Source organism: Pristiophorus japonicus, chromosome 6 (assembly GCF_044704955.1).
Source record: "Pristiophorus japonicus isolate sPriJap1 chromosome 6, sPriJap1.hap1, whole genome shotgun sequence".
NCBI classification, from domain to species: domain Eukaryota; kingdom Metazoa; phylum Chordata; class Chondrichthyes; family Pristiophoridae; genus Pristiophorus; species Pristiophorus japonicus.
The window spans coordinates 48,111,337-48,136,761 of NC_091982.1; the positions used below are offsets into that span (position 1 = coordinate 48,111,337).

A 25,425-nucleotide genomic window follows, 5' to 3' on the forward strand; every position below is an offset into this window, starting at 1 on the left:
CCAGTTGATCCTGGCAGAGGATGCGGCCGAGTAAATCTCCTGGCACTCACGCATCCTCCGCAAGTCAGCGGGATCCTCTACCGCGAGGAGCACGTCATCGGCGTAAGCCGAGAGGACGACCTCCACGCCCGGCCCTTGCAGAGCCAGTCCCGTCAACCTCGTCCACAGGAGGCGCAGGAAAGGCTCCACGCAGATGGCATATAACTGGCCGGACATGGGGCATCCCTGACGCACCCTTCTCCCAAAACGAAGGGGCGCCGTCAAGGACCCATTAACCTTAATCAGACACTCCGCGGCGGCGTACAAAAGTCGGATCCGGGTGACGAAATGCGTCCCGAACCCGAAAGCGCGCAGAGTTCCGAGCAGATAGTCGTGATCCACCCTGTCGAACGCCTTCTCTTGGTCGAGAGATAGGAAGGCGACCGACAGACCAGCCTCCTGGGAATGATGGATGAGGTCCCGGACCAGATGGATGTTATCGTGGATTGTCCGGCCTGGGACCGTGTAGGACTGGTTGGGGTGGATCATGTGGTCCAGCACGGCGCCAAGGCGAGCAGACATCGCCCTGGCGAAGATTTTGTAGTCCGTGCTGAGGAGGGAGACCGGTCGCCAGTTCTTAAGGAGGCGGAGATCGCCCTTCTTAGGCAGCAGGACGATGACTGCCCTGCGCCAAGAGAGGGGCATCTCCCCGGTCGCCAGACTTTCCCCCAGGACCGGCGCGTAGTCGCCCCCCAGGACGTCCGAGAATGCCCTGTGGAACTCCACGGTCAGCCCGTCCAGCCCCGGGGATTTTCCCCTTGAGAGCCGGTCGAGGGCACCGGTCAGCTCCGCCAGGCTTAGCGGAGCTTCCAGATTTTCGACGCCCTCCGGGCCGACCTTCGGCAGGTCCTCCCACAAAACTCTACGCGCTTCCTCGCTGGACCGCTCCGGAGAGAACGGAGCCGCGTAATATTCACTGGCCCTGTTGTTGACGCCCTCCGGATCCGAGACGAGAGGGCCAGCAGCGTCAAGAGCTGCTTACGGACACTCTGTCTTTTTTCCAGCGAGTAGAAGAAGGGGGAGCCGCGGTCCAGATCCCGCAGGAACCGGATCCGCGACCTCACGAATGCGCCTCGGGACCCGACGAGCTGCAGGTCCTTCAGCGCGGCCGCCTTCGCTTCGTACACCATCCGCAGGGCCGGGTCCTGGACGACTTGACCGAGACGGGACTCCAGGTCGAGCACCTCTTTTTCTAGGCGCCCGACCCTGGCCGCCCGCCTCTTGGTCGACCCCCTCGCGTACTCTTGACAGAAGACGCGGACGTGAGCCTTGCCCACGTCCCACCATAGCCTCAAGGAGGGGAAGCCCCCCTGCTTCCTTCTCCAGTCGGCCCAGAAACGATGGAACGAGTCCTGGAACCGCACGTCCTCCAGCAGCCGGTTGTTAAAGTGCCAGTACGCGGACCCCGTCCTCGCGCGGAGCGAAGCGAGCTCCGCCCACACCAGGTGGTGGTCCGAATACGGCACCGGCCGCATGGAGGCCACCGGGACGCACGAAACATACGCCCGAGACACGTAAATGCGGTCGACTCTGGACCATCCTACTCCAGGCCTCACCCAAGTAAAGGCGCTGGAGTCGGGATGGAGATTTCGCCAGACGTCCACCAAGTCGAAGGACCCGACCAGGTCCCTCAACTTCTCCATCGCCGTCATGCTCTGCGGGGCACCAGAGCGGTCCCTCGCCTCGAGGGTGCAGTTAAAATCCCCCCCCCCCCCCCCCCGAGGACAATGTAGTCGCCGACGTCGACGGAGCGAAGAAGAGCGGACACTTCTTCGAAGAAGCGCGTTTGCTGCGGGCCGGGTTGAGGGGCGTACACGTTCACGAGATGGAGCGGCACGTCCCCCAGGCGAACCGTGACGTGCAGCAAGCGGCCTGGCACGGGCTCCTCGACCCCCAAGATCTCCGGCTGAAAATGCGGGGCCAACAAGATGGCCACCCCACAAGAAGTAGTAGTGAGGTGTCTCATGCGGACCTCTCCTTGCCATTCCAGGAGCCACGTGGCTTCGTCTCCCGGAACGGTGTGGGTTTCTTGCAGGAAGCACACCGCATATTTCGCCTCCCGCAGGAGCGAAAAATTGTTAAATCTACGGCGTGCCTCTCTGCCGCCGTTGATGTTGAGGCTGGCTATGGTTATCTTCATGACAAAAGCATAGTGCAACCTCTACCTAACCTATTGTGGGGGAGTGGAGTCGTTTGTTGACCTCCACTTCTTCAGCAGCCCAGCGAGGAACCTTTTGAGCCGGCGCAGCTCAAGGCCTTGCGCCTTTGATAAGGGCCCGCCCGCGGCCATGGTTTTAGTGGCGGCGCGGACGGACGCGACGAGCAGCCCCGGCTCGGACCATCTTTCCAGGGCCAGATGGGCTCGGTTGCGACAACCCTGGCTCTGGACCAAAAAGTCCCGGAGTTCCTTTGCAGGAATGAGGGGGGGCTCAGCGGCGGGCACGAGGAGATTCACCGCCTCACTGGTGATGGACTCGAGATCTTCTCCCGAGTCCCCATCCCCCTCCGGGAGGTCGCCGCCAGCAGCCGGCCCGTCGACCGCACGAGGTATGGCAAATGGCCCGGCCGCTCCATCTGGCCCTGGCTCCGCCCCGATCCCACCCCCAGGATCGTCGGCAGAGGAGTCCCCACTGGGCTCTTTTAAAAGCGGTGCTGGGTCAGGAAGCGACAGCGGAAGGGGTTCCTCCTCCGCCCCAGGAGCCGGGGAACACGGAGAGACCCGGCCAAAGAAATTCTCCAGGTCCTCCAAGTACCCCAGCTCCAAAGTAGGGGGCGAGAGTTGTTGTTCTTCCCCCTCCCCGCCGCCACCCCTCGGCCCAGCGTGTACAGAATAATTAAAATTGTTAACATATTTTGTTTCTTCCAGGCCGAGCGACTCCCGGGGGAAGTTGGTTAATAGCTGGGCGGGCTCAGGTTCGGCCTTTTCGGCCCCGCCCGCTTCAATCCCCAGGACGCTCGACCCGGTGGCTACGCATTCCTCCGCTGGCCCCACGCCCCCCATGACAGGCAGATCTTCCACGCCATCCCCGGGAGGCAGAGGCTGGGCAGCCTCGACTGTCTCACCCTCCCCGGGGACAGACTCCTCTCGCCTACGGCACAGTTTGGGGGCACTGGTGGGGGACGCGGTACACGCGGCGGGCACCGACTCCTCCGCGGAGGGATGTTGTTCCCCCTCCGCCCTCATTGGAGCGGCGCCTCCTTTTGTTCCTGGGGGGCGCGCGGAGGCAGGGAGACCTCCATGTCTGCCGAGGCCTCCCGCTCCACTGCCCCCTTTTTCTTATCTTGCCCGAGCCCCTCTGTGATATTGGTCAAGGACTCGGGCACGGGCTCAGGGCACCCCGCGCTTGCCGGTGACAGGGTTGGGCTGAGCGCGGTGATCAAACTGTCTGGCGCACTGAGGGGACCCGCCTCGAGATGTTTCGCCTTCCTCCGCGCCGCCTTTCCGATCGGACACTCTCCCTCCCCCCCGCCGGAGGCCGTGAAAACAAAGGCCCCCGACGATACCCGCGCACCCACGGCTCCCGGTACGCGGACGCAACTAGGGGGAGGGGTGGCGGCGGCGCCAGCCTTGACCGCCTTCGGTGGTTTGGCGGCCTTGGAGGTGGGGCAGTTCTTGCAAACGTGCCCCACCTCCTTACAGGCATGGCACCGCACACTGTCCGACGTCCAGAAGACGCGGTAGGCAGTCCCCTCGTGCACCACATTGAAGTTACCCTCTGTCGTCTCCTCCCGCGCCAGCCGGACAAAGAGCTGGCGGCGGAAGGAGAACACGTGGCGCAGGCTGTTCTCCCTGAGGCCGAGCGGTATGGGGTTGATCCCTGACCTTTACCTCCCCCAGTTGGTGTAGGTGAGGGAGGAGGAGCTCAGCGGGAACAAAGGGCGGGACGTTTGAAAGGATGACCCTCTGCGCGGCGGCCTCGAGAAGGTCCACCGGCAGGAATGTCCCGCCCACCGTGAGCCCCTTTTTAAGGGCCAGGGACACCGCCCGCTCCGACCCCTGGAAGAACACCGCCTTCCCAGACATCTTGGAGGCTGCGACAATGGCCGAGGGGCCGACTACCCCAGCCATCGCCCGCACGCACTCCTCAATGCTCATTGTGGGGTGAGTGTAGCTCTTGACCCCGTGTTTCTTTGTTATTAGTCTGAAAGGTGGCAGGGCAGCAGGAGGCGCAGGAGGCGCCGTGGATGTGGACGCCGCCTGCGCATATGTCTTTGCTGGCCCCACCACCGGCGTGGATGGGGTTGCCATCACGGGGTCCCTTTAAGGGCTACACCCACCCCAAAGTCACAGGCCTTAATGTTCTTAATTGGCCTCGTTTAAGTGTGTGAGCAGAGGAGCTCTCAATGAGGCACACCTCTACCCTGGTTGACAATTGGGGAGGGGCCTTGCTCCCTCTGCTCAGTTGTCTTAATTGTTTTTTCAATTCGGAGAAAGGGGCTCTCAGAGAGGGGAGAGACAGAGAGTGACAGAGTTAGGGGGGGTGGGAAAGAGGAAAGCTGCGAGGGCAGGTCTCCCCTCACAGCGATGGGTGGGTGTTTCTTGGGGTGCACTCCCCAGATGATGGAAAGGCAACAAACACAGTCTTTGTAGATGGTCTTCGGGTGGGGGAGAAGATGTCTTCACCTGGGGCAGCTGGAGCCACCCAGGCACACACTCCCAATGATATTAAATAGGGTAATTAATAGTTCTTCAGCCAGGTAGCTCCAGCTATTCCAGGCTAGGCAATGGGGGAGGGGTGCTTCAGTGGTGTGTGGGGCCTAGTTGTGGGCCAGACCCCCACACACACTTCCACACACACACACACCCCCCGCGATGTTCCAGCCCTCGAAATGGTCTTCTTTCCCCCCCCCCCCACCGATACAACAAAGTCTTTCGGGGAATGCACCAAAATACACCCACCTCTTGATGATGAAGTCTTTCCCTCCTTCCACACTGGATAGTTGTTCTTTTTCCCCCTCTCTCAAACTCTTTGTAGCAATATTAATGGTTGTTGAATTTTCTGCTCTCCTCCTCTCCCTCTGGATGAATTGGAATTGTAGAAAGCCCCTTCCTCCTCTTCCTGGGCTGTTTCACAGGGCTCACTCCAGGCTTTCCAGGCAGGAGCAACAGCAGGTAGCTCCTTCTCTCACTGCTCCAGGCTCCAAGTGATCAGGCCACGCCTCCAAAGCTCCACCATTGGTCCACAGATTCCCTGAAAGTAACAGGCCAGGTGGATAAGGTGGTTAAGAAGTCATACGGAATGCTTGCCTTTATTGGCCGAGGCATAGAATATACAAGAGCAGGGAGTTTATGTTTAAATTGTATAATACTTTGGTTAGGCCACAGCTGGGGTGCTGTGTGCAGTTCTGGTCGACGTATTATAGGAAGGACATGATTGCACTAGAGAGGGTGCAGAGGAGATTTACTAGGATGTTGCCGAGAATGGAAAATCTTAGTTATGAGGACAGATTGGATAGGCTAGGTTGTTCTCATTGGAACAGAGGAAGCTGAGAGGAGACCTCATTGAGGTGTACAAAATATTGAGGGGTCTGGACATAGTGGATAGTAAGGGCATATTTCCATTGGTGGGGTCTATTACAAAGGGGTATAGTTTTAAGGTGGCTGGTGGAAGGTTTTGAGGGGGGCTTCTTTACGCAGAGGGTTGTGGGGATCTGGAACTTGCTGCCTGGAAGAGTGGTGTGTGCAGAAATCCTCACCACTTTTTGAGATGGTTGGATGGGCACTTAAAGTGCAGTAACCTGCAGGGTTACGGAACTAGAGCTGGTAATTGGGATTAGACTGGATAACCTTTTGTTGGCTGCGCAAATATAATGGTAAGTACTGCAGGGAATCGAATATGGCCAGAGTGATCTCCTGGACTAGTTTTGATTGCCTGGATGGGTCGGAGAGGAATTTTCCCAGATCTCTTTCTCCCTCAATTGGCCTGGGTTTTTATCTGGTTTTTGCCTCTCCCAGGAGATCACATGGCTCCGGTTGGGGTGGAGTATAGAACGTTTCAGCTTAAGAGGTGTCGCAGTTGTGTGGGGCGGATTGGTTGAGCTGAGTGCTCTTTGCCTTTCTACCATTGTTCATTGTTCATAGGTTTATATGTAACCTTCAGGGCTGCTGACCGAGGGCCGTGTGGCTCTTTGTCGGCCGGCACGGACACGATGGGCCAGAATGGCCTCCTTCTGCGCTGTAAATTTCTATGTTTCTATTTTAGCCCCAATTTGCAACTCTGGCCGCCCAGTACGGTGGGGTGGGGTGGGGGAGGGAAGGTAAGTTGGACAAGTGAAGGATCTTCTCATGGGCCTGTTCCTGGATAAAACAACAATTTGTAGGTGCAGGGTGGTGGGGCCCAGGGGTGGGGGTGGGGCTCGCTCTGATTCCCTCCTGTGTATCGGCCTTGTCCTTGTCCAGGTGGCTCTGAAGACAGAGCATGAGGTGTCCACCAGTGCGCTTGATGCCTTCCGCGACCAATGGGCATCACCGCGTATAGAGTGCCTTGTAGACATCAATAATAACATCCTCATTTAGTTGGGAAAGTTTTATTTTGTTCTTGGTGGCATTTGATGCTTATTTTAGCATCTTTTTAGTTTGATTGGACCATCCCATATTAGTGGTGTCCTAAAAGGGGCACTTGTAGTGATAATTATTGTTTAGTTACCATGGGACAACCCATTGGCACCATTATTGATCCATCAAATAAGTCCCATTCCTGAGACATGAGCACAAACTCCAGTGCAGTATTAAAGGAGTGCCACACTGTCAGAGATGCTGTCTTCCGCATGTGTGAAAGCTGTGTGGTTCAGTGGGTGGTACACTCGCCTCTGGGTCAGAAAGTTGTGTGTTCAAGTCCCACTCCAGGGACTTGAGCACACAAATCTAGGCTGACACTCCAGTGCAGTGCTGAGGGGGTGCTGCACTGTCAGAGGTGCCGTCTTTTGGATGAAACATTAAACCGAGATCCTGCCTGCCCTCTCAGGTGGTTGTAAAAGATCCCAAGGCACTATTTTGAAGTACAGCAGGGGTGTTGGCCCCGATGTCCTGGCCAGTATTTATTGCTCAATCAACATCACAAAAACAGTTTATCTGGTCATTGTCACATTGCTGTTTGTGGGAGTGTGCTGTGCGCAAAATTGGCTGCCGCGTTTCCCACATTACAACAGTGACTACGCTCCAAAAGTAAAGTGCTTTGAGAAATCCAGTGGTCGTGACACATGACTCCCAAATCAAGCGCTCTACTCGGAACTCTTACACGGCAAGCGAGCCCCAGGTGGGCAGAGGAAACATTTCAAGGACACCCTCAAAAAGCCTGCTTGATAAAGTGCAACATCCCCACCGGCACCTGGGAATCCCTGGCCAAAGATGAGCCTCATCGTGGAGAGCATGCAGAAAACAAGCGCAGGCAACGGAAGGAGCGTGCGGCAAACCAGACTCCCCACCCTTTCCTTCAACTGCTGTCTGTCCCACCTGTGACAGAGACTGTAATTCCCGTATTGGACTGTTCAGTCACTTGAGAACTGACTTTTAGGTGGAAGCAAGTCTTCCTCGATTTCGAGGGACTGCCTATGATGGTGATGGTAGTGAAAGGCGCTATATAAATGTAAGTCTTTCTTCAGCAGCGTTTCGTTGTCTGTAAGGTGCTCTGGGATGTCTTGAATGGTGCCGTGTAAATGCAAGTCTTTTAAATGGAACTAAATGTACTCAATAGAGTGGATTCTGAGAAATTAATGGGGGACATCACACATTTCTTAATTGCTATTGAGTTTAACAACAAACCAATTATGACGCTTTCTGTAACTGGTGGCAGAGAACTGCTGCAGCCAAGCCTCCCGAGGGTTGAAAGGTTGGCAGGACTGGGACACGTCGATACAGTCCTGGTCTGGGTGGCTCTCACAGTGCAGCGGGGCAGGAAGGATAGAAACCGCGCTTGCTCAGTCCGAGTGCAGTTACACACCCGGCAGCTGGGGATTTCCTGGTCATTTCTTCTGGTTGCTGTGAATCAGCTGGCAAGGTCTCGGGGTTTTTTTTGCAAAGGGCGATGCAAGTTATTACTGGACGTCAATTTGGAGCTGCAAACGGCCGGGAATGAAGTTGGGGAAGACATATATACACAGCAAGTAGGAATTCACCGGACGTTCTTATTTCAAAGGGGGTTGGGGGGGAATGCCATTTCTGCAGGAGGTCGCTTGACGTGGGGCAATGTGAATACGCCGGTCGTCCGAAGTTGTGAATTGTGAATTGAACTGGTGCAAAAGGAAAGTAAGCGAAGGGGAGTTATTCTCGTGCATGTGAGTGACAGGCCTGTGACAGAGCTCAGGCAAGTTGCACTGATGTTTCAAATATATACAGCAATAGGATGTGTTCAGTGATCCGGCCGGGTGTATTTGGTGTGGTGAATTGGGCACTGGCGCCAGCGCACTTGCTTTGAGCAGAAAATGTTGCAGGACGAGTTCTCCCCTGATGGTTGAGCCGTGGACTGGTCTTACCCAGGGTGGCAGTGGCAGCTGGCCTCAAAGTCCCTGAGTGAATTATTGAGAGGGCTGGAGTGTGTGGAATGGCTGGAGGGAGAGGGGTGGTGGGTGAATGGCCAAGATTGTGCTCCCGATTGCTATCCGGTGCCCCAGTAATGAGTGTGTGTAGACATTGTGTGACCAGGGTATTGGCTCTGATAACCCATGGAGTCGTACAGCCTGTCAACTCAAGTTTCACACATGAATAATGGTCACTTGGACCAAGTGTTAGAGGGCAGTGAGCCCCCGTGGATGTAAGGAGTCAAAAGCCTTCAACAGGGGAAAGGGGAACATATGTAAGTAGAGTGACTGAGCACCATTGATAATGCAGTTGATCCAAACTATTCACATTATTTCCTGCTGTTCTTTATAGCCTGTTGTACATTGCCATTCCATTTACCCGGTGCTGTTTCAGGCATAGTGACTTCTATAAAGTGATCAGTTAATGTCAAATTATATCCAAAGAACCACTAATGTCCCCCAACTGCAACAAGTGTGATGAGTCAAAGTATTTGACGGAAAGTGATAGAATTTATGGGCTCAATTCCCTCAAGTTTGGCTGCCTTCATTATGTCAGCTGCAAAGACATGGGTGCATATAGGACATTTTTAAAGCAATGCTCTTGAGAATGATGTGGAAGCTTCTGTTCGAGGTAGTTCCAGTATGAGCAACAGCTTACCAAATGTTGAATAATACATGATAATTGTTCATGAATTCCAACAAAGCTGGAGATGGCTCCAGTTAAAGAGATAGTATTGACGCGGGTTCAGTGGAGTGAAGGGCTTCCCCTCCTGTGCTGTCATTTCTATGTCCCTGGCTCAGGTGCTATGCATCTCAGAGAGCAATGCAGAAAGTTAATTACTTGTGTCAGTAACCAATTGGCTTTTATTATTGGCGGGGGAATGAATATATAAGACGAAACCAACACAAAAAATAGGGTTTAATTTACATTTTTGAACATTTTTATATAGATTTTTATACAATATGATTTGCCGCATGATCTATTTTGTGCGCAGAACTACAACATTAGCAGATATCACTTCTCTCTTTAAGCCTTAAATCGGGGTGTCAATTCACAGAAATACAGATTTAATTGCTAAAAATATTTGAAATAAGAGTGGCAGCAATTTTTTTTCAATCCATTGAATCTTTAAGATCAGGAGCACAGAATGGAAATATCCTGTTTGCTAATGCAAGGGCTCAAAGAAGTTTATCAAACCCCATTGCGATGCAATATTTACGAAGCATAGGTTCTGAAATATTTTCAAAAATATTATTCCCGAGTGTGTTGTACAAATTCTGAATCTGGTATTTTCAAAAGTGCTACAAACAAGCCTGACATCCTGTTGTACATCCTGCTGAACATTCTGTGATTTTTGATAATTTGCTTCCTTGCAGGAGATAAAATGTTAGTAACTTATTGTTTTATCAGTACTGGGAGTTCCAGACTTTCTGACTTGCCCCTGTTTCGCTGGCGATGCCCTCAATTCTGAATCCTTACCTACAGTTTTTTTTAATATAGCCTTATCTCATCAGATTGTTTACTGATATGTTTTTAATCAGACAGAAGAAATGAAAGGTGAGTGACAATCTGGAGATTTCTGGACCCTAAAGCAGCCTTGACTATCTTGAGTTTGGTAAACCTTACACTTTCACCACTTGGCTGAGTTTTCACCCTCAATAAGTTTTCCTCAGATGAGCGGGTTGGAGTTCAGAAATAGAAATTTCCTTTGTGTGTGGAGACGCAGCACAATTTTCATTAAACAGATCTGACACGCAATAATATTTTAATTGGCCTAAATATTTTAGATAGATAAGATACAGGTCAGTGGGAAGAGGGCAGGGCAGTGGGATTAGCTTTTGATTGCTCCAGCAATGAGCCTGCACAGGCAGGAGGGCCGAATGGCCTTTTCTCTGCTGGAACCATCGATGGTTCTGTCCTTAAAAGAATAATCTGTCCCCAATCGTGACAGGGCAATAATTCCGCTATATGTTCGCTAATGGATCTTTACTTCTCTCCTGAGGGCACTGATGGATGCAGGGATACAATGCCAGCAGCGCTGCCAACCCACTGGCACTTCACCCACGACTCTTCTCTATTGGTGACCTAGTCAGTGAGTGCCAGCAGGCTATTTTACCATGGTGTGCGTCAAGAGTTGAGCCCGACCCCCTACTCACCCGATGTTCATCAGCACCTGCTTTCCAGCAGGGAGTCACTGGATGGCGGTTACTTGTGCCAATCCTGGCTGCCTTTGCTTTGTTTCTGTAGCCCAGGGGGATCTGAGGCCAATTACATAGAATCAACTGTTGCATTAGCTGAGGTCAGCTAAGTTACTCGGGAATTACACCTGGGGATCCCTAGCTAATAGCACTTTGCTACAATATTGTTCTGTTTGAGAGAAAAGTTCTAAAATAGCATCCAGTATGTTGACAAAAGTTGGATATTTCAGTTCGCAGTGTTTTTATGAACATTGCATTGTATTGCCCGTTATTACATAGAATTTACAGCACTGAAACCGACCATTCGGCCCAACATTTCTATGCTAGTTTTAAAACTCCATAAGAGCCTCCTCCCACCGCTCTTCATCTAACCCTATCTATTCCTGTCTCCCTCTTGTCCTTATCTAGCATCCCCTTAAAAACATCTATACTATTTGTCTCAACCACTCCCTGTGGTAGCGAGTTCCACATTCTCACCACTCTCTGGGTAAACAAGTTTCTCCTGAATTCCTTGTTGGATTAATGTATGCGGCTGTTCCAACTTAAATAAAGAGTGTTGCACTGTCACAAGCCAGATTAAATTGAGAGAAGATTCAATGTCTAGGATCTAATGTAAAGGTTTGCTGTTTAATACACAACATCACGCAGTGATGGGGTGCAGGTTCTTAGCTGTGATTGCTCTGACACTCGCGTCTTGGGGCATCAGCTGGGGTCACTGAGGGAGATGTCAGCTGAAGGCCAAACACCTTCCCATAGTGAGGGAAGGAACACTGACTTACTCAGATAGCTGGTTACAGAAGGTATCAGCTGCATAGACTAAAAAACAGTGCATAGTCTGGGGAACCGAAAAACTATTTTAGCGTTCGTAAACTTCAAGTGAGTTCCGATGACTGGCTCAAACCTGAAATTTGAACTGTTTTTCTTTCTGAAGGTGCTGTGTATTTCCAGCGTTTTCTGTTATTTCAGAATTCCAGTATTACAAAAGAAAGACTTGCATTTCGATAGCATCTATCACGACCACCGGATGTCCTAAAACGCTTTACAGCCCACGAAGTACTGTTTGAAGTGTAGTCACTGTTGTAATGTGCGAAACGCGGCAGCCAATTGGCGCACAGCAAGCAAGCTCCCACAAACAGCAATGTGATAATGATCAGATAATCTGTTTTTGTTATGTTGATTGAGGGATAAATATTGGCTACGACACGGGGGATAACTCCCCTGTTCTTCTTCAAAATAGTTCCATGAGATCTTTTACGCCCACCTGAGAGCGGACAGAGCCTCAGTTTAACATCTCATCTGAAAGATGGTACCTCTGACAGTACAGCACTCCCTTAGTACTGCACTGGAGTGTCAGCCTGGATTTTTGTGCTCCAGTCTCTGGAGTGGGACTTGAACCCACAACCTTCTGACTCAGAGGCGAGTGTGCCACCCACTGAGCCACTATGTAAATTCAACAATTGCTCACGGGTTGAATCCTCTGCCCAGTTTCCTGGACCGGGTGCAGCTGTAATATGTAGCAATCCAGATCATGACATTGTATTTTTCAACACATTAACATTTGACTTATTTCTGCTCCAGTGCTGACTTAAGTGCAGTCAGGTTTGGAAATGAAAGTGTTTCCTGGTCAGACATTGTCCCTGCAGAATTGGGTTGATGGACATCTCTTGCAATCTGATGCTTTGCACAGCGCTGCCCACCTTGGATGAGGAAATTCAGTGACAATGTTCATTTTAGAATCATAGAATGATATAGCACAGAAGGAGGCCATTTGGTCCATCGTGCCTGTGCTGGAAAGAAGGCAAAACAGTGTTCCAGAATGTGCGCATGTTTAAAAAAAGGGATTTTATCTTCATACACCATCCAGACACTGGGCAGAGTGGAACTGCGTTTGAGAATAAACACTTCTTTATTTATCTCTTTCAACCTCTCTTTTGTTGCAAGAAGGTTGGAGTACAAGAGTAAGATGAAGTCTTGCTACAATTGTACAGGGCCTTGGTGAAACTAGGTTGATCCCTTGGATGAGAAGGTTGTCCAGTGAGGAGAGATTGAGTAGATTGGGCCTATACTCTTTGGAGTTTCGAAGAATGAAAGGTGATCTCTTTTTGAAATATATAAGATTCTGAGGAGGATTGACAGGGTAGATGTGGAGAGGTTGTTTCCCCTGGCTGAAGAGTCTAGAACTAGGGGGAATAGTCTCAGGATAAGGGGTTGGTCTTTTAAGACCAAGATGAGGAGAAATTTCTTCACTGAGTGTTGTGAATCTTTCCCCCAAAAGCTGTGCATGCTAAGTCATTAAGCATATTCAAGGCTGAGATAGATAGCAGGGAGAGGGTTTTGGACTCCAGAGGATTTGAGGGATATGGAGATTGGGCAGGAAATCGGAGTTGAGGTCAAAGATCAGTCATGATCTTATTGAATGGCGGAGCAGACACAAGGGGCCATATGGCTACTTCTGCTCCAAATTCTTATGTTCTTAACACTGAAGTCGATCATTTTGTGGCCTATTTTCTTTACTGCCTTTTTATTTTCTGTGGGAAAAAATTGTGCTCAACAATGTGAATGATGTCAATGCTAGTGAGTGGAATGCTTCTGTTACTTCTGTCACCTGGTGTCATAAGAACATAAGAACATAAGAAATAGGAGCAGGAGTAGGCCATTTGGCGCCTCAAACCTGCTCCGCTATTTAATAAGATCATGGCTGATCTGATCATGGACTTAGCTCCACTTCCCTGCCTGCTCCCCATAACCCTTTACTCCCTTACTGCTCAAAAATCTGTATCTCCGCCTTAAATATATTCAATGACCCAACCTCCACAGTTCTCTGGGGCAAAGAGTTCCACAGATTTTCAACCCTCCGAGAAGAAATTCCTCCTCATCCCAGTTTTAAATGGGTGGTCCCTTATACTGAGACTATGCCCCCTAGTCAAGTGCTCCCAGGTTCAGATATAATTATAGACAACACTCCTCGATTCTACCCCCACAATGTGCTTAACCCTAGAAGGGTGCCCTCTACTGCACTAAAGTGATGATCATTTTACTTTTCCCCCACATGAGCCACCCCTTTTTCCAGAGTACGAACTTGACAGTTGGTGGAAGTGTTGTGCTGTGAGCACCTACCTGTTAAGAACTGGATGTGGGAGTCGCTGGCAAGGCTGGCATTATTGCCCATCCTTAGTTGTCCTTTGAGAAGTTGGTGGTGAGCCGCCGCCTTGAACTGTTGCAGTCCGTGTGATGACAGTACTCCTACAGTACTGTTAGGGAGGGAGTTCCAGGATTCTGACCCAGCAACGATGAAGAATCGGCCGATATATTTCCTAGTCACGCTGGTGTGCGACTTGGAGGGGAACTTGCAGGTGGTGGTGTTCCCATGTGCTTGCTGCTCTTGTCCTTCTAGGTAAAAAGTAAGACTTGGATTTATATAGCGCCTTCCACAAGCACCGGACGTCTCAAAGCGTTTTACAGCCAATGAAGTACTTTTGGAGTATATTAACTGTTGTAATATACTGCAGCAGCCAATTTGCACACAGCAAGCTCCCACAAACAACAATGTGATGATGACCAGATAATCTGTTTTAGAGATGTTGATTGAGGGATAAATATTGGCCAGGATACCGGGGATAACTCCCCTGCTCTTCTTCGAAATAGTGCCATGGGATCTCTTGCGTCCATTTGAGAGAGCAGTAGGGGCCTCGGTTTAACGTCTCATCCGAAAGACGTTTGTGGAGGTCGCGGGTTTGGAAGGTGCTGTGAAAACTAATTTCTCATTACAAGCAGCGGACAGTGGAGACTAGTTTTGAATTCAGAGTGGGCTAGATTCAAAGACAAGCTGCAGAGAGGTGAAAGGTCAGTGTCTATCTCATTCCTCCGCCCAACTAAATGCATACAGTGTATGTAGCTGTCAGTAAAAATAAATAATAGTCCACAGACCATGCCACTAGTTTGATTCTTAAAATTCTCATCCTTATTTTCAAATCCCACTATGGCATTGCCCCTCCCTATCTCTGTAATCTCTGCCAGCCCCACAACCCTCTGAGATATCTGCACTCCTCTAATTCTGCCCTTTTGAGCATCCTGATTATAATCGCTCAGCCATCGGTGGCCGTGTTTTCAGCTGCCTAGGCCCTAAGCTCTGGAATTCCTTCCCCTAAACCTCTCCGTCTCTCCTTTTAAGACATTCCTTAAAACCTACCTCTTTGACCAAGCTGCTCTAATTTCTCCTTATGTGGCCCGGTGTCAAATTTTGTTTGATAATGCTCCTGCAAAACACCTTGGGACATTTTACTACATTAAAGGTGCTATATAAATGCAAATTGTTTGCTAATACTGTTCTAGGCAATGATAGTAATTCTAAGTTGTGCAGGAAATTTTACAAATCTAGTTTTATTTCTAACCTTTTTCTTTACCCTTTTTCTCCAGAGCTTAATGTTGCCATGGCAGCCACAAGACTGTTCGATACTTCTGACGCAGTCGAGCTCTATGCTCCACAGTGTTTGTACTTAAAGCCAATTGCAAGGCTGACGATCAGCGTGATGCTTCCCGAGTCCAAGTCATCCTCAAAGCTCATTTCAAACTGGGAAGTGATGGAGAGCCTGAAGAGAATGGCGCACCCAGATCAGATTACGTCACTCAAAGTCTCGCGAAGTACCATGGACTTTATTCGCTTCGAAGCAGAAGTTGAAAATAAGAATCTAGTTCAAACCATGTGGGAAAAGTTTAACAACAAGATGATGAAGTTGAACGGTATCAATGAGATGGCGAGGGTTCTGGCAGCTGCAACTCAAGTCAACTTTCCAAGCCCTTGTGACTGGGAATCCTTTTTTAAGACTGCTGAGTGCCTGAATAAGGCTTTGCCCGGCGAAAGGCCGGACACTGTTCATATGGAAGGGCTGCCTTGCAAGTGGCTCTCTTCAAATCAGCTCAATAGGGAGAAGCCAATGGAAAAGATCCTTCATAAGGTTTTTGGACAATTTGGAGAGATTCGAAATGTTGACATTCCCATGTTGGATCCCTATAGGGAGGAAATGACAGGAAAGAAGTTCAATACATTCAGCATTGGCGGGCTCCCCACCTTTGAAGCATACATCCAGTACCAGGAATGTGCGGGCTTTGTGAAGGCGATGGAGTCTTTACGAGGAATGAAGTTGATGTACAAAGGAGATGATGGAAAGGCACTGGCATGTAACATAAAGGTATGGTGTTAAAATCTTTGCACCTGATATATGGGGATGTGGATACATTGTCCCTCAGCATTCACCTTGACTAGATTGCCAGTATCAGTGTGAACTACTTTTTAAAACTGCCATGTTCCAGTGCTTGGTTCAGCACAGTGGCGGCTGATTATATCGTGGGGGAAAAACGCTACGTATTTAGCCCGAGGAAAGGAACAATATTTTAGACTTTGATATCCCTATAGAGTGTTCCAAGTTATCTTCAATTTCATTAATTAGCTCTGGTTGCATCTTTCTGTATATTGGATATCGAGGGACATGATCAATTTGACTCAGTGCTAATTGGCTGATTTCTTGGTACTGCTCATCAGAAGGTAACACTAAGATCCCTAATGAGTGCTTGTTTTAAGGTGCAGTAACTCTTACAGGGACCAGTCTCGTACCTTCTCTTCCAGGTGACTTTTGACACAACCAAGCACCTTAGTGACTCGGCTATCGAAAAGCGACACCTCGAAAGGTTAAAGCTCCAAGAGTTGGAGAAGCGGCGCGAGGCACAAAAACGGAAGGATAAGGAAGAGGAGCAGTCCAGGGAGGCTGAACGGTAAATCAGAATCTACTTTACGAGATGTCTGGATGGGTTAGAGTCTATCTCTAGACCAGCGAGTAAAACAAAATAAGATTTTAAAAAAAAATGTAACCAGGAAGGTAAAGCACTCCGATAGTAATAAGTACAAAATTAACATTTGCATTCAATCAACAAAAGCAGTGATACAAATCCTTTTGTCTTTTAATCTCTCCTGCCTTCCACCCGATCACAGACCTTCCCCTTTGATCTTTCCTCCCCTCCTCCTCCCCCCCCCCACCGCCCCTTTCCCTGCCCCTGCACTTTCTTAAAACCTGTTACATCTCTAACTTTTTCCAGTTCTGACGAAAGGTCATCGACCTAAAACGTTAACTCTGTTTCTCCCTCCACAGATGCTGCCTGATCTGCTGAGTATTTCCAGCATTTTCTGTTTTTATTTCAGATTTCCAGCATCTGCAGTATTTGTATTGGTGCTTTTGTATTAGTGATTGAAAGCCATCACCTCAGTAATAGTTTTTTCTGAGTGATGATTTAATTTTCTCACTCCAGTGTGGTGTGGGTGGTTAGAGAGTCAGTGGCGTGGGGTGTGCTGCTCAGAGGAAATGCATCAGGCAGTCGTTAATGTCGCATGGACCTCCCAATGCCTTCCAGCTTTGGTGCTTTGATGTTTAACCTGCCTAATTACTGGGTTGCCGAGGCTGAAGTGGTGTTTGTTTTTGCTATTGAAGGTGACAACATTTGTGGAATTTTCAAATTCTGACAAGCTGTTCATTTTGATCTGTGCACAGAGAACAGACAGCTGGTCAGTACATGGTCGAAACCAGTGGCTGATTTTGCTGGCGGTTGATGTTGGCCATCAGGTTTTCTGGTTCCATGTCTGCGGAAGATATCAGACAATTCCAAAATTAGTCTGTAAATGATCCAGCGTCATATGCTGAGTGTCCACTTGCAACATGCTCCACTGCCAGATATGATCCAGCTTGGATCTATACAGAGATGGGGCCAAATTCAATATTATATTTTAAACATTGCACTGCTCATAACCACGAGACTGAATATCTCTATGAAGTGCATGTATTAAACTTAAACCGCTGAGGAATTGTTATCCAGTTTAGCATCCTTTTTATTTTTCTGCCTATTTTTGGAATACATTTGTTTAAATGATAATTGCTGATTTAATATCGCTGGGATTAGTGAAGCGGATTGACTGGCTGACATCTGGGCAAGTAGGACTTAGCTCAGGAATTTAAAGTAAATAGATAAAATTATGAGGTCCACCCCCAGTTGCTGAGCGAATAATTAAAAAAAAATTTGTTCCTGGAATGTGGGCATCGCTGGCATCCCTAATTGCCCTTGAGAAGGTGGTGATGAGCCGCCGCCTTGAACTGCTGCAGTCCGTCTGGTAAAGTACTCCCACAGTGCTGTTAGGGAGGGAGTTCCAGGACTTTGACCCATCCACGATGATGGAATGGTGATATATTTCCAAGTCAGGATGGTGTGTAACTTGGAGGAGAACTTGCAGGTGGTGGTGTGCTGCCCTTGTCCTTCTCGGTGATGGAGATCGTGTGTTTGCGATGTGCTCTTGAAGAAGCCTTGGCGAGTTGCTGCAATGCATCTTGTAGATGGTGCACAATGTAGCCAGGGTGCATCAGTGGTGAAGTAAGTGAATGTTTAAGGTTGTGGATGGGGTGCCAATCAAGTGGGCTGCTTTGTCATGAATGGTGTAGAGCTTCTTGAGTGTTGTTGGAGCTGCACTCATTCAGGCACTGAATTGTGCCTTGTAGATGGTAGAAAGGCTTTGGGGAGTCCGGAGGTGGGTCACTCGCCACAGAATACCGAGCCTCTGACCTGTTCTTGTTGCTACAGTATTTATGTGGCTGGTTCAGTTAAGTTTTTGGTTAATGGTGACCCCCAGGATGTTGATGCTGAGGGATTCAGTGATGGTAATGTCAGGGGCAGGGGTTAGACTCTCGCTTGTTGGAGATGGTCATTGCCTGACACCTGTGTGGTGGAAATGTTACTTGCCACTTATCAGCACAAGCCTGAATGTCATCCAGATCTTGCTCCATGCAGGCATGGACTGCTTCATTATCTGAGGAGTTGTGAATGGAACTGAACGCTCTGCAATTCAGCGAACACCCCCACTTTTGACCTTTATGATAAAGGGAAGGTCATTGATGAAACAACTGAAGATGGTTGGGCCTAGGACACTGCCCTGAGGAACTCCTGAAACAATATCCTGGGGCTGTGGTGATTGTCCTCCAACAACCACAACCATAGGTTTAAAATAATTGGTAGGAGGTTTAGAGGGAATTTGAGGGGAAATCTTTTCACCCAGAGGGTGGTGGTGGTGGTCTGGAACTCACTGCCTGACATGGTGGTAGAGGCAGAAAACCTCACCACATTTTAAAAGTACTTGGATATGCACTTGAAGTGCTGTAACCTTCAGAGCTACGGACCAAGAGGTGGAAAGTGGGATTAGGCTGGATAGCTCTTTGTAAGCTGGCGCGGACAGGATGGGCCGAAATGACCTCCTTCGGTGCTGTAAGTTTCTATGATTCTATGAAGCACCTTCCTTTGTGCTAGGTATGACTCCATCCAGTGGAGAGTTTTCCCCCTGATTCCCATTAACTTAAATTTTACAAGGGCTCCTTGATGCCACACTCAGTAAAGTTCTGCCTTGATGTCAGGCAGTCATTATCGCCTCACCTCTGGAATTCAGCTCTTTTGTCCATGTTTGCACCATGGTGGTGGTCAAGTCTGGAGTTGATTGGCCCTGGCATAACTCAAACTGAGCATCGGTGAGCAGGTTAATGGTGAAAAAGTGCCACTTGATAGCACTGTTGATGGCACCTTCATCACTTTGCTGATGATTGAACGAAGAATTATGGGGTAATAATTGGCCAGATTGGATTTGTCCTGCTTTTTGTGGACAGGACATACCTGGGCAATTTTCCACATTGTCGGTTAGATGCCAGTGTTGTAGCTATACTGGAACAGCTTGGCTAGAGGTGCATTTAGTTCTGGAGCACAAGTCTTCACAACATCTGGGATGTTGGGGCCTATAGTCTTTGCTGTATCCAGTGTGCTCAGCCATTTCTTGATATCACGTGGAGTGAATTTAATTGGCTGAAGACTGACTTCTGTGATGGTGGGGACCTCAGGAGGAGGCCGATATGGACTTGGCACTTCTGGCTGAAGATTGCTGCAAATGCTTCAGCCTTGTCATTTGCACTGCTGTGCTGGGCTCCATCATTGAGGATGGGGATATTCATGAAGCAGCCTCCTTCAGTTAGTTGTTTAATTGTCTACCACAATTCACGACTGGATGTGGCAGGATTGAAGAGCTTTGATCTGATCCATTGATTGTGGGATCACGTAGTTCTATCTATAGTATGCTGCTTCTGCTGTTGAGCATGCCTGTAATCCTGTGTTGCAGCTTCCCCAGGTTGGCACCTCATTTTTAGGTATGCCTGGTGCTGCTCCTGGCATGCTCTTCTATACTACTCATTGAACCAGGGTTGGTCTCCTGGCTTGATGGTAATGGTAGAGTGAGGGCTATGCTGGGCCATGAGGTTATAGATTATGGTGATATACATTTCCGCTGCTGCTAATGGACCACAGCACCTCATAGATGCCCAGTTTTGAGCTGCTAGATCTGTTCTGAACCTATCCCATTTAGCACGGTGGTAGTGCCACACAACACAATGGATGGGGTCCTCAGTGTGAAGTCTCCATAAGGACTGTGCGGTGATCATTGCTACCAATGCTGTCATGGACAGTTGCATCTACGACAAGTAGATTGGTGAGGACGAGGTCAAGTAGGTTGTCCCCTCGTGTTGGTTCTCTCTCCACCTGCCGCAGGCCCAGTCTGGCAGCTATTTCCTTCAGGACTCGGCCAACCCGGTCAGTAGTGGACATTGAAGTCCCCCACCCAGAGTACATTCTGTGCCCTTGCTACCCTTAGTGCTTCTTCCACATGGAGTTCAACATGGCGGAGAACTGATTCATCAGCAGAGGGAGAGGGTGGTAGTGGTAATCAGCAAGAGGTTTCCTTGCCCATGCTTGATCTGAAGCCATGAGACTTCATGGTGTCCAGAGTCAATGTTGAGGACTCCCAGAACCACTCCCTCCCGACTGTATACCACTGTGTCGCCACCTCTGGTGCCGCTGGGACAGGACATACCAAGGATGGTGATGGAGGAGTCTGGGACATTGGCTAAAAGGTATGATATCTGTGAGAATGACTAGATCAGGCTGTTGCTTGACTAGCCTGTGGGACAGCTCTCCCAATTCTGCCAGAACTTGCATTTAGGCACTTCTATCATTCCCAATAAACGGGTAATAACCTGTACTAATACAGTACACATAACATTTATCTCATACCGCAAGTATTCAGAATAACACTCTTTAATTGTTAGAACACTGTCCAAATATAACAAACTAAACTCAACTCTTTCAGCACCTCCCATATACAGAAGTCTAATCCCTAATATGCATTTTAATTGCAATTTTATAGAACTACCCAGGAGGTCATTTTACCCTAACTCGGCGAGTGGGAAAATTCCCAGGATCAGGTGGAACGCCACTTTTACACCCTGCTCGATATTATGCTCCGTTAACTTCAATGTAAAATCAGGCGGTGTGTAAACCCAGAGTTGCACCCGATCCTGTGTTTTTCCTGACTACGTTAAAATAATCCCCAAGGCTGGAAATTTTTTTTAAAAAGCTGTACATATTTCATTAAGTCGTAGGCGATGTTCCCTTTAAGCTGTGTGGCTGCACAACGCTCTTGGGATCCCACGCAGCCATGAGCGGGCTTTTAAGTTGAAAAAACTGCGCACGCGCGGACGTTTCAATGGGCCTTTAATGGGCCACGCGGCCCCAAAAGAAAATGATGGGGAACATTGGTCGTAGTACATCTTGGGTCTCACAGCACTCACTCTTGCTACAACAACTTGCATTTGTATAGAGCCTTTAAAATAGAAAAATGTCCCAAGGTGCTTCACAGTGGTGTAATCAGACAAAAATGGCCGCCGAGTCAAAGAAGGAGATATTGGGAGAGGTGACCAAAACCTTGGTCAAAGAGGTAGATTTTAAGGAGCATCTTGAAGAAGGAGAGAGGGGTGGAGGATTATTTTACATATGAGCTGATTTTGTGACATTTGTTTTTTTGAATATATGGAAGAGGCTCTTTTCATATATACTGTAGAACATCATTATAGTAACACTCCCACTATAACTCTCCATGATGCACTGAGCATTCAGGTATAGCACTTGTATAGGAACATAGGAAAGGAGGAGGTCATTTAGCCCCTCAAACCTGTTCCGCCATTCAATGAGATCATGGGGTTGATCTATGACCTAACTTCATATACCCGCGTTTTGGCCCATATACCCAATATGGTTAACAAAATCTATCAATCTCAGATTTAAAATTAACAATTGATCTAATAACAATTGCCATTTACGGAAGAGAGTTCCAAACGTCTACCACCCTTTGTGTTTCCTAATTTCACTCCTGAAAGGTCTGACTCTAATTTCTAGACTATGCCCCCTAGTCCTAGACTCCCCAACCAGCAGAAATAGTTTCTCTCTCTCTACCCTATCTGTTCCCCTTAATAGATTGAAAACTTCAATCAAATCACCCCTGAACCTTCTAAATTCCAGGGACTCCAACCCTAGTTTGTGTAATCTAACCCTGTAATTGTCAGTAACCTGTGTTGTGCGTTGCAGATTACTGCGCGGCCAAGCACACGCGCATCTTTGAGAGAACGTTATGGTGACGATCAGGTTTTTTTTAATTGAAGGAGACGCCATTTTTGAATCTGGAGTTTTCTGTTTAGGGTTGGGGTTATGCAATTCACTTGTTGAATTAGAAAATGGCTGGTACGGTGCTGATAGGAGTATGATGAGCAAGCCTTGTGTGTCTGGCCGTCACCATGTTAATTTTGTCCAGGTAACTCATGGGGAGATTTTTATGGACTGAACAGGTCTACCAGCAGTTGGTTCTGGATTAAACAGTGGTGGTGGTGGCGGCGGCGACACGGGCTTGATGGAGCAAGGTCTTGGTCCAGTGGCAAGGGGATCCAAGACGACTGGAAACCAGGCTCCACCGCATGTGCCAATACATACACACATACTCCTACTGTCCTCCTTCCCACAGGACCTCTCTCTACATGGAATTCATAGTACACAATGTGAGCCTCACCACCTCACAGCCTCGCTATTGGCCCGTGCTGCGCCTTCCCTCGGTGTTGTCCACGCTGCTCCACCGCTTTATTGTCGAAGGCAAATGTCGACTGTTTCTGTGAAATTGTATTTTTTTTTGCTTGTTTGTCAAGGTGAGAGTGTTGGCGCATTGTTCACTTTGGGGGGGGAGTTCTGTGTGTAACAGTTTACGAAACTGTTGTATAAATCAACATCTACTTGTTGATTTAAAAAGGAGGGGGGTGTTACAGTATTGATTAAAATAACAATTATAGCTGTGAGAGGGATGATATGTTAGAAGGATCATCAAATGAGGCCATATGGGGTGAATTGAAGAACAAAAAGGGGTTATCACACTGCTGGGAGTGTACTATAGACCCCCAAACAGTCAGAGGGAGATAGAAGAGCAAATATGTAGGAGAATTTCTGAGAAGTGCAAAAACTATAGGGTAGTAATAGAAGGAGATTTCAACTAACCTAATATTATCTGGGAAAAAATTAGTGTGAAGGGTACGGAATTCCTAAAATGCATTCAGGAGAACTTTTTTTTAGCCAGTATGCAGCAAGCCTATTGAGGGAAGGGGTGGTTCTGGACTTAGTTTTAGGGAATGAAGCTGGGCAGGTGAAACGGGTATCAGAGGGAGAGCATTTTGGTACTAGTTATCGTAATTCAGTTAGATTTAGGGTATTTATGGAAAAGGACAAAGAACGATCTATTGGGGAAAAGACAATTTTGCTCAACTGAGATGGGATTTAGCCAAAGATCACAGGATGGGAGAGTGGAGAGCACCAGTTCAAACTGTCACAGTACGGGAGAGTGGAGAGCACCAGTTCAAACTGTCGCAGGGGAGAGAGTGGAGAGCACCAGTTCAAACTGTCACAGGAGCATCCAGTCATGCCCTGGTAACTGCCCCCAAAGGAAGTGGAGTGTGGGAAATTGTACTCCGCTTCCATTGAGGGGTGGTAAGGCCAATTCTGCGGCGGGAGCAGGACTTCCACGCTGGGGGCTAAAATTCCCTGCCCCAGAAAGTTACCGCCCCCAAGATGGGCGCCTGTGCGGGGAGGCTGAGGGGAGACGGGGGCGGGGGATGGAGGGGAGAGTGGTGGAGGTGGGGGCGCGGAGAAACCCAGTGCGGGGGACAGGAGGGGCCACATTGCAGCGGAGGTCTGGGGGGGTGAAGTGTGTTGGAGGGGTGGGCCTGGGGGCTCTGTGCCTCGGTGCGGGGAGTGTTCAGAGTGGGGTGGACGGGTTGACTGCGCAGATGGCGGTTGGTGGATGTGGTGTGGTTGGCGTCGCGGGGGCGTGGCTCCGGGGTGGCCGGGGGTTCGACATCCGGGGGTGTTCGGCATTTGGGAAGGATTCTGACGGGACGGGGTGGGTCCGGTGCGGGGGGAGGTGGGGGCATGCTCTTGGGATGGGGGGTGGGCTGTTTGGGTCTGGGATTGGGAGAGACTTCTTCACTCGGGGAGTTGTTGGCTTGTGGGGTTCCCTGCCGTGGAGAGTTGTTGATGCCAGTTCATTGGATGTGTTCAGGAGGGAGTTGGATGTGGTCCTTGCGGCTGGGGGGGTCAGGGGGTGTGGAGGGGGCGTGGGTGAGAGGTGCTGGGGTGGGTGATCAGCCATGTTCTTGTTAAATGGTGGTGCAGGCTCGAAGGGCTGAATGGCCTACTCCTGCATCTATTTTCTATGTTTCTATGTTTGAAGGTAAATCAGTGAGCAGTGGGAGGCATTCAAGGAGGAGATCCTGAGGGTTCAGAGCAAGTATGTTCACTTAAAGAAAAAGGGTGGGACTAACAAATCTAGAGCCCCTGGATGTCGAGGGGCATACAGGGTAGGTAAAAAGAAAAAAAAAAGGGAGGTTTATGACAGGTACCGAGGGCTCAAAACTGCAGTAACTGTATACTGTCTACTGTATATGGTCCATGTTTCTGAGCCATATAGGAGGGCGGGTATCACTATTGTCCTATAGACCATAAACTTGGTGTCAGATTTGAGGTCCTGGTCTTCAAACACTCTTCCTCAGGCAACCGAAGGTTTCACTGGCACACTGGAGGCGGTGTTGGATCCTGTTGTCAATGTCTGTCCTTGTTGACAGTAGGCTCCCAAGGTATGGAAAATGGGCAACGTTGTCCATGGTCTACATCCCAGAGTACTTAAGGAAGTGGCCCTAGAAATAGTGGAGGCATTGGTGATCATTTTCCAACAGTCTATCGACTCTGGATCAGTTCCTATGGACTGGAGGGTTGCTAATGTAATACCACTTTTTGAAAAAGGAGGAAGAGAGAAAACGGATAATTACAGACCAGTTAGCCTGACATCGGTGGTGGGGAAAATGTTGGAATCGATCATTAAGAATGAAATAGCAGCACATTTGGAGAGCAGTGATAGGATCAGTCCAGGTCAGCATAGATATATGAAAGGGAAATCATGCTTGACAAATCTGGAATTTTTTGAGGATGTAACTAGTAGGGTGGACAAGGAGAACCAGTGAATGTGGTGTATTTGGACTTTCAAAAGGCTTTTGACAAGGTCCCACACAAGAGATTGGTGTGCAAAATCAAAGCACATGGTATTGGGGGTAATGGACTGACGTGGATAGAGAACTGGTTGGCAGACAGGAAGCAGAGAGTCGGGATTAACGGGTCCTTTTCAGAATGGCAGGCAGTGACTGGTGGAGTGCCGCAGGGCTCAGTGCTGGGACCCCAGCT

At 49.1% G+C, this 25,425-nt stretch overlaps 1 protein-coding gene across 1 annotated transcript in view; it reads left to right on the top strand.

Annotated features, from left to right (window-relative positions):
- The window catches only part of LOC139266108 (A-kinase anchor protein 17A-like), a 63,075-nt gene that overhangs the window by 25,159 nt on the left and 12,491 nt on the right, over positions 1 to 25,425 (top strand). Inside the window, exons 2-3 of the mRNA XM_070883955.1 lie at positions 15,172 to 15,944; positions 16,379 to 16,524. Of these exons, the coding sequence (XP_070740056.1) occupies positions 15,186 to 15,944; positions 16,379 to 16,524 (905 nt within the window). The 5' untranslated portion in view covers positions 15,172 to 15,185. The remainder of the gene's footprint in view (positions 1 to 15,171; positions 15,945 to 16,378; positions 16,525 to 25,425) is intronic.